Raw genomic sequence first — 14,311 nt, forward strand, 5'->3', positions numbered from 1 at the left:
GCTCCTGGCCCCATCTCTTCTCTAGTCGTTAGTTGTTGGCGCACTCAGCTCACACACTGATGTCCGGGGGTTGATCCTCAGTACGGCTGGTAAAATTAGGATGTGTTTCCTTAAGAAACCTGCTGTCCCTGTTCACCTAGCAGTAAAATAGGTACGTGGGTGTTAGTGGACTGGTGTTAGTTAGTTAGTTTAATATGTTTATTATGCACCCCATACCCATCCTGTGGGCGGTAGTCAAAAGATTACAGAGGTACATAATGGGTCCAGGGACTGGGCCTCAAAGTTTTGATAGCTGAGCAAGCTACAGAGGCAATGAACTCACAATTTACAAAGGTAATGAACTCACAATTTACAAAGGTAATGAACTCCAGGTAGGTCTAGTCACAATCATTACAAGTTACAAAGGTATTTACAGATTACAGAGGTACACAATGGGTCCAGGGACCGGGCTCCAAAGTTTTGATGGCTGAACTAGGTACAAGGTAATGAACTCACAAGTTACAAAGGTAATGAACTCACAAGTTACAAAGGTAATGAATACTGTAAGAATGGTTACTTACGTTTATACATGGCTGCAATCATGAACAAATTTTAGAGTAATGAGCAATTCACACTTCCACACCCGGTCACAACTGTAGTGAGTTATTGGTGCAAATGTTGATTGCTGAGTCTCTCTCTCTCTCTCACACACACACACACACACACACACACACATACAAATTCATACACACACACACACATAAACACACACACACACACACACACACAAACTCATACACACACGCACACACACTCATACTCACACACACTCATACACACACTCACACTCATACACACACACACTCATACTCACACACACACACACACACACACACACACACACACACACACACACACACACACACACACACACACACATGCACACATGTGGTAATGCTTTATTTACAGCTAGCAAAGTCAGGGTATTTCTCCAGAATGGTCTGTAATATACCACTGTGGATAAAATACTTAGTGGGTCGCATCCTGGGACAAAACTAACCAAATTTGCCAGAAATGTTGTGCATAAGAGGCTTTCTATATAGTAATATGTCACTGATGTCGACTAGGCCTGTTATACTTGTAGAAATAAAGATATTATTATTATTATTATTATTATTATTATTATTATTATTATTATTATTATTATTATTATCCACCCACCTACCTACCCACCTACCTACCCACCTACAAACCTACCTACCCACCTACCTTCCTACCGACCTACCTACCTACCCATTTACCTACCCCTACCCACTCATCTACCTACTCACTTACCAACCCACCCGCCTACCTACCCATCCACCCTTCAACCTACCTACCTACCAACCCACCCACCTGCCTTCCTACCTACCCACCCACATACCTACCTACTTACCTACCTATCTCCTTACCTATCCACCTACCTACGTATCTACTTACCTATCTCCCTACCTACCTACCTCCTCGCCTACCTACCCACCTACCAACCGACCCACCTACCAGCCTACCTACCCACTCGCCTATCTACCTACCAATTTACCTGCCTACCTACCTACCCACCTACATACCGTCCTACGTACCCACCCACCCACCTACCTACTTACCAACCCACCCACCTACCTACTTACCAACCCACCCACTTACCTTCCTGCCTACCATCTCACCTACCTATCTACCTACCCACCCACCTACTTACCTACCTGCCCACCCACCTAGTCACCCACCTTCCTACCCCCCCACCGACCTACCAACCAACCGACCCACCAACCTTCATACCCACCAACCTACTTTACAACCTACCTTCCTACCTACCTACCTACCCACCCACCTGCCTACCCACCCACATACCTTCCTACCCACCTACCTACCTTCTTAACCACCCACCCATCTACCTTCCTATCCACCCACCTACCTACCTACCAACCTACCTACCCACCCACCAACCTACCTGCCTACTTACATACCTACCAACCAACCTACCTACCTACCTACCCACCCACCCATCCACCCACCTACCCACCCACCTACCCATCTACCTCCCTATCCACACACCTACCTACCTACCAACCTACCTACCCACCCACCAACCTACCTGCCTACTTACATACCTACCAACCAACCAACCCACCTACCCACCCACCTACCCACCCACCTACCTACCTACCCACCCGCCCACCCACCTACCCAGGACTGCCGTGGGTCAGGGTTCAATAAGCAGTAAGTTTTAGTGTACCTTAACAACCTCACCATCATCAACAGCCTTGACAACAAGACATTAGTTTTGTTGCATCTTGCAACACCTTCCCTCTCTGCAAGTGCACTTAATTAACCACCAACATAAAGATAAATCTAAGTCAGTGTCTTATTATAGGTGATGTTGGCGGGAAATACGTCAGTTTTGGGAGAGTAATTGGTGTTGGGCTCTTGATCCATGACGTTGGATTTGGCATCTACTTCCTTGGATCAAACCTGACTTGCTCCCCCCCCCCTCTTCTTCTACCCGTAATTTTGTATGAATTTTTGGGTGGGTTAAGATTATCTTGTGTTATCCTAGGTTATTTAAGATTATCCTGTGTTATCTTGGGTGATTTAAGATTATCCTGTGTTATTCTTGGGTGATTTAAGATTATCCTGTGTTATCTTGGGTGATTTAAGATTATCCTGTGTTATCCTAGGTGAGTTACATATATGTTACTGTGTAAGACAGAGTACACATAAGTACAATTATCATATATCGTTTAACGTGTATAAATTACCTAGGATAACCCCCCATTGGGAGTCTACTGCGTAAACACCAGTAATGAAGATTTATTATATTTATCAATGTGTCTGACACTTCTGCTTGACTTTCCAGCGAAGGAACGGAATGGCGATGAATAGAAAGCCGGTTGGCATCAACTTTGAGAAGATCTTGCAGAGTCTGCTGAGTAAGTGTCGGAAATGTGTGTAATTTGAATTTACACTCTTAATTGATTATTTATTTGTAATTACCTGTGCGAAGACTAACCTGTCATGTCCCTATTAAGCAGTACTTAGTCTACACGCTTTAATTATCTGTTTGTGCAGTACAGACTCTCCTCACTTAACAACAGAGTTCCGTTCCTAAGACCACGTCGGTAAACAAATTCGTCACTGAGGAGCATACTATAATGGTAGTGGATTTGTGTCATCCGTCTTTGATATTGTTGTAATGTCACCTTTTCATCATTTATAACATTTCTGGTATATTTTTAAATGTTTATACAGTAGTGTACTGCATATTGAAATAAACAGAATAGAGGAAATCAGCTCTAATATACATTATTTAGGTATGAATACTGGTCAGAGAGCCTGTCGTAAGTCCGAGGCGTCAGGAAACGAGTACGTCGCTAGTGAGGGGAGGCTGTATTTGTGTAAGCATACTGGTCAGAGAGCCTGTCGTAAATCCTAGTTGTTGGTGAACAACGTGTTCGCTAAGTGAGGAGAAGCTGTAATTACTTATATGAGGATATATGTACTTGACATGTCATTTTTACACAGTATACTTAGTCTGCACTCTTAGTTAATTACCTGCTGTATTTTTAATTTCCTATGTGAAATTAAATTTGTATGTCCCTTTTACACAGTACTTGATCTACACTCTTAGGTGATAAGATAAGATTTGATCTTTTGATGACCTGTCAGGTTCTACACACTAGTATCTTAATTTAATAGACTTGACTTTAACTCTACTAGTGAAAATAATGTAGATGGCCGAGAAGACACAGATGGGTGAGAAGATGTAGATGGTTGAAAAGTTGTAGATGGGTGAAAAGACACAGATGGGTGAGAAGACACAGATGGGTGAGAAGACATACACACAGACTTACTTACTATGGTTGAGAAGATGCAGACAGCCGAGAAGACTCAGATGATGAGAAGAGGTGGAAAGAACAGGTTAAAATATTGTATCCAGCCTCAGTTGTTTGCCATGTTGATTCTGGTCCCTTATAATACATTCTCTAAGAATTCGTAAGTTTGGATAATGGGCTTTCATGTCACTTTTATCAGAGAGGTCAGTGTACTTGATGAGAACATCAGTCACATCTTGTACAACAGACATTTTTGGTAGCCTGTTAATATCATCATCATCATCACCATCATCACTATCCTGTTCTTCTATGCCAAGAGACTGATTGCTCTGCAATTTCTGCACCACTCAACATCTAGTGAAGAACAGAAAGGCACAGTACTGTGACTGGAACAGTACGCAAAAATATCCCACACATATTACAGCATTTCGGTCTGACTTGGACCATTGACCAGGATCACCCTCACTTTCTTCTGAAGATGCCATCACATCTTCATGATTTCTGTTTGTCTTGTGCTCTGAAGAGTACAAAGAAATTCACTGGCCTCTTAGCACCACCACTTGCTTTTGAAGCCATTATTAATTGCATTTTACTTAGTATGTTAATAAAGTTCAGAAAATGTTCTAAATCCAGGAAAAAGTTAGAGACTGAATGACGAGTGTATGCATGAATGAACACAAACAATAAATTGGCATGGGCAGCCTGCAGCTGCGGCAACAATAAAAACAAGACAGGTTCTGGATGTGGCCACTTTGGCCCATACTGAACAAACATCACAGTCATCAGACTTGGCCCTATACTTCAGAAGCCAACCGGATACTATTACTGTGGACAAAAATCCAGAATTATGGACTTTTGTCCATCTTGTTTTACACTTCCAATGTTTGATAGGGCATTTTTTTGGTCTGAAATTGTTGAAATCAATTAACAAGAGGTTTTACTGTGGCTTAATTGCAGATGTATAGCGTAGATAAGGACAGTGAATGTTGTATGCTCATTTTCCAAGACTACAGTTTTGCTGGCAGTGCAGTAATTCATTTTAGAGGCTACAGTAAAGTACTGTAAATATTGATTACCTATCCTGAAAATATTAATGGATACAACCTGTGCCGGGTATCCCATGCTTTATGCAGATTCACTCTGTGATGCCCTGTGTGTATTGGTATTTCATCCTGTGTAATATATGGTTGCGACATGCAATTGATTCAAGTCAGAAGGTGCAGTGAAGATTCTTTTTATGAAGAATTAAATGTTTCTTGCCTTGACTGAGCCTAGTACAGCTAGCAAGGCTGTAGGTACTTCCACAGCATGAATTGAGGGATACCTAATGAACAGTACCAGTTATTTTCAGTAACATAATACAGATTAATTGTATTGGAATTGAGCTTTTTGTGCACCTCTGGCAAGAGAGCTATTGAAGAAGTGATGGTGAACGTGCTTCTTTAGTGGGAAGCAATGAATGTTACAAAAATAAATAATGCCAGTCTTTGTACATATAGGATAAATTATTATTCTGTAATTACAGTGGACCCCCCGTTAACGATATTTTTTCATTCCAGAAGTATGTTCAGGTGCCAGTACTGACCGAATTTGTTCCCATAAGGAATATTGTGAAGTAGATTAGTCCATTTCAGACCCCCAAACATACACGTACAAACGCACTTACATAAATACACTTACATAATTGGTCGCATTGGGAGGTGATCGTTAAGCGGGGGTCCACTGTACTGCCAGGTTAAAAAAATATAGCTAACATAATTTAGGAAAGGTTTATGTTTATGAAAAAGAAAGTAAAATAGGTGCTTTATTATATAAGGTGAATTTTAATGATAATAATCATCAATATAACAGACTTTTGAAATATGGGTAAATTGTATTTTTAAGCCCTTCATTTTTTCAGTGTTTATTGCAGTATATCTGTAGATTGTGTGCACAGTATATTAGGTATATAATAGAGTATTTTAATGCTTTTTTCTGCAATTTTTTTTTTAACATTTTGATTTAATTGTCACTTGGATAATTCTTTATGCTGTTAATCCCTTATTTATATCGTGGGTTTACTGTAATTTTAATTTATACAGAAGGCTCTCTGTTGAGTATAATTTTTCATCCGTTGCTAATAACTATATGTAGTTACAGACACACACACAAATGAATAGAAAAAAGAGTACAGTACTTACAAAATTGTAACAACGTGGAATGGATTTAAACCCCACCCATTCCTTTTTTTTTTTTTTTTTTTAGTACAGTACATTCTTATTATTTCTTACAGGTGATGTTCAAGACATGAGAGTGGATTTTGAGGAGAATGGCCTGCCCATCAGTGATGACAACAAGCATTTGCATCAGTTCTGTGACAGACTGGAATTCATCCTTATGTTTGGTCTTCGAGGTACTATTTAATTTCTTACAAAGAATAAAAAGTCACACTACTGTGGCTGGAACAATATACGAATTACTAGTGGCCATCCTGGACCATTGTCGTGATGGACCGAAATGTCATCCTGACGTTCTTTTGCTAAATGTGGGTTTTTGGTGAATTAATTTCTTGTTTTCTTTGTATCCAAGGAATCTTTAATTTAGTTACTCTGTTGACTGAAATAAATCATACCACGGGTGGGGATAGAACCCGTGATCAGAGAGTCTCAAAACTCCAGACCGTTGCATTAGCCACTGGACCAGCTAGCCACAGTAAGATTCATCCAACTAGTGGCTTTCTTGTATGCTTAACAGTGTTTTGTTCCACGTTAACTACATTACCTCTATACTGCAGAAAAGAAATAGATTACGTATTTGTATTTATTTGTAAGCAAAATAGTGCTCAATGAGTGTAATGTGGAGATAATCTAAGAATTTAAACTAGAGTTAGAGATACATAGATAATATGGTTAGCTTCCAGACATGACTCGAGTAAATTATGACATTATTCATTACAAAAGTATGATGTGATAAATACCATTCCAGTGTTTTGCTTGTCTTAGGTGTTTCCTTCAGCACTTGTCAGCAGCTTCTGCCTTATCCAGGAGAAGTAAGAACATCATTGAAAGAAATAACTCTCTAAATTAATATTTCTAAGCTAGTCTTCACTTAGACTACATTCACAGGTCAGCTTCTTTCAAATCCTGGCCTGAAAAAGCTCACCTTACAAATACCAGAGTTAAGATGATCAATACTACATAATATTTCAGAAGTAATTATTTTATGACTGCCACTCTGTATTTTCAAAGATGTGGCAAGTAATTGCCCTTTTCTGCTATTGTTTCTTTTTCCTTTTTCACTGACCATCTCCCACCAAGGTAGACGAATAGTTAACACTCCATCAATGCAGCTCATTTGTGAGTCAAGGGGCCACCTGTATATAATATCCTGTTTTGGAGAATATGTCATGTTTTTGTGAGTCGGTGGTCCAGTTGTATGAATATCCTGTTTCAGAGAATATATCATGAGTTTGCAAGTTATTTAGATACAGTGTGAAGTCCTCAGAACTTAAAGGTGAGCTCAGGAGAATGTGTGTCATAGGAGGACATGTCGCACTAATTTGATTGATTCAACACAAGAACAAATGTTGGGTAATGCTGTCAATGATACCTTATGGAATCCTTTTCTTCCCCAAATTTAATTAGCATTATTGCTTGTTTCTAGTGAAAATTTTCTGTGATATTTCGTATATATTTTGTGCAGTACATTATTGCAATATTTCAAAACATTATACATGCCATGAATATACAAGGCTGTGACTACTTGCAAGCTGTTGCATTTGAACCATTTATAGTATATTGTATTTGTTACAGAACGAAGTAGTGTCTTAGGCGCACGAAAGGATCTCTGGCAGTATTTTTGCAAGTGCCTGGCTGAACGACGCAACATTCACGATGGATTGAAAATTGTAAAGGCAAATACCGAGGTAAAAATTGAATCTGCTTGCCTATAATACTGTGGAATTTTATATATTTTTGTTATGAACTAGTCATCATACCAATGCTTTTTTTTTTTTACACAGCTGTTTGCTGTCCCAGTTGGGTGACCCAGAGAAGAAAATGCACTCACTATAATTTGTTCAAATAATCCTCTGAACTATGACTTTAAGTTTGATAATATCACATTCAGCTAAATCCTGTGGTGGGTCGAGACATAGGAACAACTTCCCTTATACCTGTTGCTCCTGTTCACCTTCAGTAACAGTAAATAAGTATCTGGGTGTTAGCCGACTGTTGTGGGTTGCATCCTATGAATGGTAGCAGGATATACTTTAAATAGGCTCTGAAATGAGCAACTCTTAGCCTGTAAATTCAGTGGTGTACGAAAAAGAATTCCCACTCATCTTTCAGGTTGCAGGTAGTGTGTGTCCTGTCTCCAGATCAAGCTTGGCTAACTGGTTGTTGCGACTCCTTTCATAGATGCTACCTAGCTCACACTTCAATTTGTTTGTGTTATTTTGTTTGTAAGGATCTTTTGTTTTCTGGTATCAAAACTCATAGCACTTCAAACTCATAATACCACACTAGTCTAGCTCACTCATACCATACCAGTCCAGAGTACTACCTGTAATTCTCACTCATACCACACCAGTCCAGAGTATTACCTGTAGTTCTTTGGTCAGCCAGCAACACTGTATGTCCAACAATAAAGGGTTTGGTTGAAGGAAGGCCTGTATATTCTGGGAAGACAGTGATGGAGTGAGTGATGATGAAAGTGTTTCTTCTTTTTCAGGTCACCCTGCCTTGATGGGAAATGGCCAGTGTGTTAAAAAAATAAATCTCTGATATTCTGACTCAGGGTGAATTTTTTTTTGTTTGTAGCTGAAGACTGCTGTAGGTCGTGGTCGGTGCTTCATGCGTTACTGTTTGGTTCATCAGTGCTTGGGGGACGTCATTCAACAGTGTGTTGACAACCAGACAGTAACTCGACAGTTCTATCAAGAAGGTGCTCTTCTGCTTAATGCTAAACTCTACCCCACACTACTGAATTGTTTGTATAATCTTTGTGATGTGCCCTTTGATTTGTCTGCTACCGGACATGACCTTGATGTTACCTGGCCAACATTTGCACGGTAAGCCCCACATTTGCTGTATTACAGGTGCTCCTTGACTTACAATGGTTCAACTTACGAGATTTCAACTTAACGCTGGTGGAAAAGCAATTACTTTGGAGATGAAACTTAAGAAAATTACCCAGCATGAAGCTGGCAAATTCATAACTTGTATTCATTTATTTACTTTTCAGTACTGGTATTTAGTTAGTTATAGTAATTATTTGTTTATTTACTTACTCGGTGACAGAAATTAATTATTTACTTATCGTATTCATGTTTGACTTAGGATATTTTCAACTTATAATGGGTTTGCCGGAGCGTAACCCCATCGTAAATCAAGGAGTACCTTTATATATTTGCATGGCATCCATTATAGGGCATAGTTGCCACTGTAATAGAATTTTGAAAGCAATATCTAACAATTAAAACAATGATGTGACTCAAATTTTGTTTAATCAGTGGGAACTAATGACTAACTTGACATAGTATTTTTTTGTACTTCTGTAAATTGTGAGTTTTTCACCAAGGTAGAACTGCTTAAAGAAGAAAACACATTATTTATAATCATTCATTTAACTGTATTGTATAAGTGCACAGGCATTATATTTCAAATAACCCTCAGAACCACAACATACCCTCTTGTCGTCTATGCTGAATGTTATACTGTTCTTAATAAACATGGATAATGCAGGTTCGTCAGTGTGGTGATAATTGTATGTATTTTGTGGCTTGGAAAAAAAAATCTGTGAAGGCCAAGATGGTGGAAGCCTCATATGAGGAATTTCAGGGAATTTTTAGTTTTGTACACTCATGTTGATGATACAAACTAGTTACGGAAGGAGTTGCATTTACTCGAGCATTTTCATAGTATATAATATATTAGTGCATAGATTTCTCCCTCACATTTTTAGCTGTACAGAGCTTAAGGGGGTCCCTGATTTACAAACACCCAAGTCACTATGATTCACACAGTAAACCATTACAGTATGGTCAATACTGTGTACATATTAGCTTTAATATAATTGTGATTTGGGTGCCCAGTAGTGTGTTAGTTTCATACCAGAATTTATATTGACAGAAAATGTACATTTAGCGCACATCTAGGAAAGTTTCAAAATCTATAAGGATATGTACGACTGTATGTACTCACAAAGGTACACTGATACAGTATACTGCAATCTGTACTCACCTTATTCAGAATTCTTCCTCCGTAAGCCATGCGTGTTGTAAGAGGCGACTAAAATGCCAGGAGCAAGGGGCTAGTAACCCCTTCTCCTGTATATATTACTAAATGTAAAAGGAGAAACTTTCGTTTTTCCTTTTGGGCCACCCTGCCTTGGTGGGATATGACCGGTGTGTTGAAAGAAGAAAAGATCACAAAAGAAATTTGTTTTTGAGGGTTCAACACCAGCCACTATCTCAAACACTTCATCAGAATCAGCAGTGAGAACTCTTAACTAACTTGGCCTTTAGATAATTAGATAACCCTTATACCACCCTTATACAGATCTGTAAAACTACAATATACATAGAACCTCAATGTATTCTCCCACCAGAAACAGTACACAAGGAACAATACACATGTGGTTACAAGAGTCTGAGTCATTCCGATCCAATAAATGTAATAGATATTTCCTGGAGGTTAGCCTTTAGTAGGGACATAAGTGAACAAAACCATGTTCAGACACGGTATTAATAATTTACCTTGCTCACATTCCAGCAGGTTAATAACTGAATACAACTCCACCAGCATATCTCTCCACAGGTGACATCCAGACACCTGTCATGGTGTCTGGATGTCACCTGTGTCACCCAGGGACAACCCAGGTCTCTTCGAGGGAAGGGGGAAAAGGTCTTGGTGGCAGAGAAGAGCTCTTTTTTTTTCCAAAGAATTGAGTTACCCTTCCCTTCCTTGCATCAAGCTTAATTGCCTCCCATTCCCAGATTCTGTATGATCTGTTACATGTTAATTGCTTTCCCCATGAGTGTAATATAATAATGACAGACCTGGGTGGGTTGAATTGGTACGGGAGAGGAGAGACGGAGGTCATAACAGATGTGTCACATGACACAACATAACTCACTCAAGGTGACAACCTCTGTGTCACAATGACAGTTGACATATCCATTGTTATGTTGGACAAAGTTGCTATACTGGTCAGTGATTACATCTTTCAAGACAAGTGTCAGAGAGACCAGAGGTAGAAAATAAAGGGATCATTTATTATACAGAAGCAAGGGGCTAGTAGCCCATTCTTCTGTATAAATTACCAAATGTAAAAAAAAAAAAAAATAATTGTTCTTCATTTTAGGTCAGCCTTCCTCAGTGGGTGATGGCCAGTTCATAAAAAAAAAAAAATACTCAAGGGCCAGGTACCTAATCTGCTCACTAAACTTTTATTTATGAAATATATGGAAGGAATTATAGATTAAACCCAGTGAAGTCAGGATTACTTTAAGCATAATGGGAGAACAGTTAATCAACATCACAATTCTCTTCCAACATATGCTGTATAAGAAATATTGCCAACACAAAGGTAAGTCTTAGATGAAATATAGAAAGTCCTATATAGGTGCCTGATTAGCCAGGTTGTGGGGGTGTTTGGGCTGCAGGCTACAATACCCTGACTAATCAGGCAATCAACCAGGAAAGTCTTGCCACAGACTGGGTTGCAGGCATCAAAGAACTCTCTGAACTAGTTGCATGTATGCCACAGGTACAGTCCATGTTATTTGAGATGACACAGGAGGCTGACAGTGATAATAACTCACATGGAGATAGAAACTCAGAAGATTAAGATTAATTGATCTGTAGATATCGACCCCCTTCAGGAGTATCCTCTTCAGCTGAAGAGGATCCTAGATGTGGATCAAAATATACAGATCAATTAATCTCCTGAGTTTTTGTCTTCACTAAGATCATTACAGGACATCCTGAGGCTTTTAACAAATTTATCTCTTTGACAAGTTCATTGTGGCCCGATTTAAGTGGAATACTGCTCACAGTAGTGAAGACAAGACACTGTTGTATTAAAACAGTGATCTACAGTGTATAAAGTTTTATCAGAGCCATACATTGTGGTTTAAGCTTGCATTAAGGAACAAGGTTTTATCAAGACAGCCTTTTACTTTGTGTAGAGCTTTCACAGCCATAGAGTGTGACTTGATAAAGCTCTGCACAGAGCTGAACATTGTCTCAGTAAATGTTTGTCGTGTAACTTATGCCTTGTCTTCACTGTTGTAGGTCACGGTCAAATGAACCGTGATGTGTCATACACATCATGGTTCATTTGCATGGCTCTTTGTTAATGTGTTTATGTATTAGTTGACAGAATATTTATGGACTGCAATGTTTTGGCTATTAATATTCTTGCTCTCACTCTGTCTTGCACTCTTACTTTCATCTTTCTTAGTCTCATTCTCTTTGTTCTTGCTCCTGTTTTTTCTTGCTCTCATCTTTCTTATTCTCATCTTGTTCTCATCTTCCACATGTACATCTTTCTTTCTCTCTCCTTTTTTGCTTTCATTTTTCTTATTCTCGTGTTTCCCATTCTTATTTTTCTTGTTCTCATCTTTCTTGCTTTTATCTTTCTTGTTCTCAACCATCATATTGCCATCCATCCTGCTTTGAGTTTCTTTCACCTCTTGCTTCAGCAAGTTGTTTTGAGAAACATATGTTGGCAACAGACACTGAGTAATTTATCTGTATTGGACTGTCAGTGTAGACAGGAATAGCATTAGCAATGTGGGTTCACCAAGGGTATACACCATCGTCAGTATGTGCGCAGTTGGGCGGCATTGGGGCAGTTATGCATTGAATTGCAGTAAAGCTTTGCAATTACACCAGTTGAAGAGTGTGTCGCCTTGTGCAGCAATTGCAAGGCAAGCAAAGAGTGCAGTGTCTACTGGGCCACCAAACGGTGCCGCCTGCCAAGTCTTGTCTAAATTGGTCAGTCTTCTCCTGAGATACATTCTGGGCAAACATTGCATGCTCACACACAAAGAAATTGCAGTTATTTACCCCAGTTATCAAATAATGGCATTATAGTGTGTTAATCCCTTACTTGATAAGTCAAAGGGGTATCATAGGTAATAATAGTAATAACAATTCTTTCTAAATGTTTTTTTTTTTTTTTTTTTTTTCAACAAGTCGGCCGTCTCCCACCGAGGCAGGGTGACCCAAAAAAGAAAGAAAATCCCCAAAAAGAAAATACTTTCATCATCATTCAACACTTTCACCACACTCGCACATTATCACTGTTTTTGCAGAGGTGCTCAGAATACAACAGTCTAGAAGCATAAACATATAAAGATACACAACATATCCCTCCAAACTGCCAATATCCCAAACCCCTCCTTTAAAGTGCAGGCATTGTACTTCCCATTTCCAGGACTCAAGTCCGACTATATGAAAATAACCGGTTTCCCTGAATCCCTTCACTAAATATTACCCTGCTCACACTCCAACAGATCGTCAGGTCCCAAGTACCATTCGTCTCCATTCACTCCTATCTAACACGCTCACGCACGCTTGCTGGAAGTCCAAGCCCCTTACCCACAAAACCTCCTTTACCCCCTCTCTCCAACCCTTTCGAGGACGACCCCTACCCCGCCTTCCTTCCCCTATAGATTTATATGCTTTCCATGTCATTCTACTGTGATCCATTCTCTCTAAATGACCAAACCACCTCAACAACCCCTCTTCTGCCCTCTGACTAATACTTTTATTAACTCCACACCTTCTCCTAATTTCCACACTCCGAATTTTCTGCATAATATTTACACCACACATTGCCCTTAAACAGGACATCTCCGCTGCCTCCAACCGTCTCCTCGCTGCTGCATTTACCACCCAAGCTTCACACCCATATAAGAGTGTTGGTACTACTATACTTTCATACATTCCCTTCTTTGCCTCCATAGATAACGTTTTTTGACTCCACATATACCTCAACGCACCACTCACCTTTTTTCCCTCATCAATTCTATGATTAACCTCATCCTTCATAAATCCATCCGCCGACACGTCAACTCCCAAGTATCTGAAAACATTCACTTCTTCCATACTCCTCCTCCCCAATTTGATATCCAATTTTTCTTTATCTAAATCATTTGACACCCTCATCACCTTACTCTTTTCTATGTTCACTTTCAACTTTCTACCTTTACACACATTCCCAAACTCATCCACTAACCTTTGCAATTTTTCTTTAGAATCTCCCATAAGCACAGTATCATCAGCAAAAAGTAACTGTGTCAATTCCCATTTTGAATTTGATTCCCCATAATTTAATCCCACCCCTCTCCCAAACACCCTAGCATTTACTTCCTTTACAACCCCATCTATAAATATATTAAACAACCATGGTGACATTACACATCCCTGTCTAAGACCTACTTTTACCGGGAAGTAGTCTCCCTCTCTTCTACA

At 39.4% G+C, this 14,311-nt stretch overlaps 1 protein-coding gene across 5 annotated transcripts in view; it reads left to right on the plus strand.

Moving 5' to 3' along the window:
- Positions 1–2,245: 2,245 nt before the first annotated feature.
- LOC128703702 (FYVE and coiled-coil domain-containing protein 1) overlaps positions 2,246–14,311 on the plus strand; it is a 105,589-nt gene continuing 93,523 nt past the window's right edge. For 3 of the 5 annotated variants that reach the window (XM_070101196.1, XM_070101199.1, XM_070101198.1), the window contains exons 1-5: positions 2,246–2,329; positions 2,873–2,945; positions 6,121–6,240; positions 7,640–7,752; positions 8,648–8,898. In XM_070101196.1, coding sequence (XP_069957297.1) covers positions 2,885–2,945; positions 6,121–6,240; positions 7,640–7,752; positions 8,648–8,898 — 545 coding nt within the window. In that variant the 5' untranslated portion in view covers positions 2,246–2,329; positions 2,873–2,884. Of the gene's footprint in view, positions 2,372–2,872; positions 2,946–6,120; positions 6,241–7,639; positions 7,753–8,647; positions 8,899–14,311 lie in introns of those variants that run through there. The other 2 variants (XM_070101197.1, XM_070101202.1) reach the window with 2 other exon arrangements.

This window comes from Cherax quadricarinatus, chromosome 76, assembly GCF_038502225.1.
Source record: "Cherax quadricarinatus isolate ZL_2023a chromosome 76, ASM3850222v1, whole genome shotgun sequence".
Taxonomy (NCBI): Eukaryota; Metazoa; Arthropoda; class Malacostraca; order Decapoda; family Parastacidae; genus Cherax; species Cherax quadricarinatus.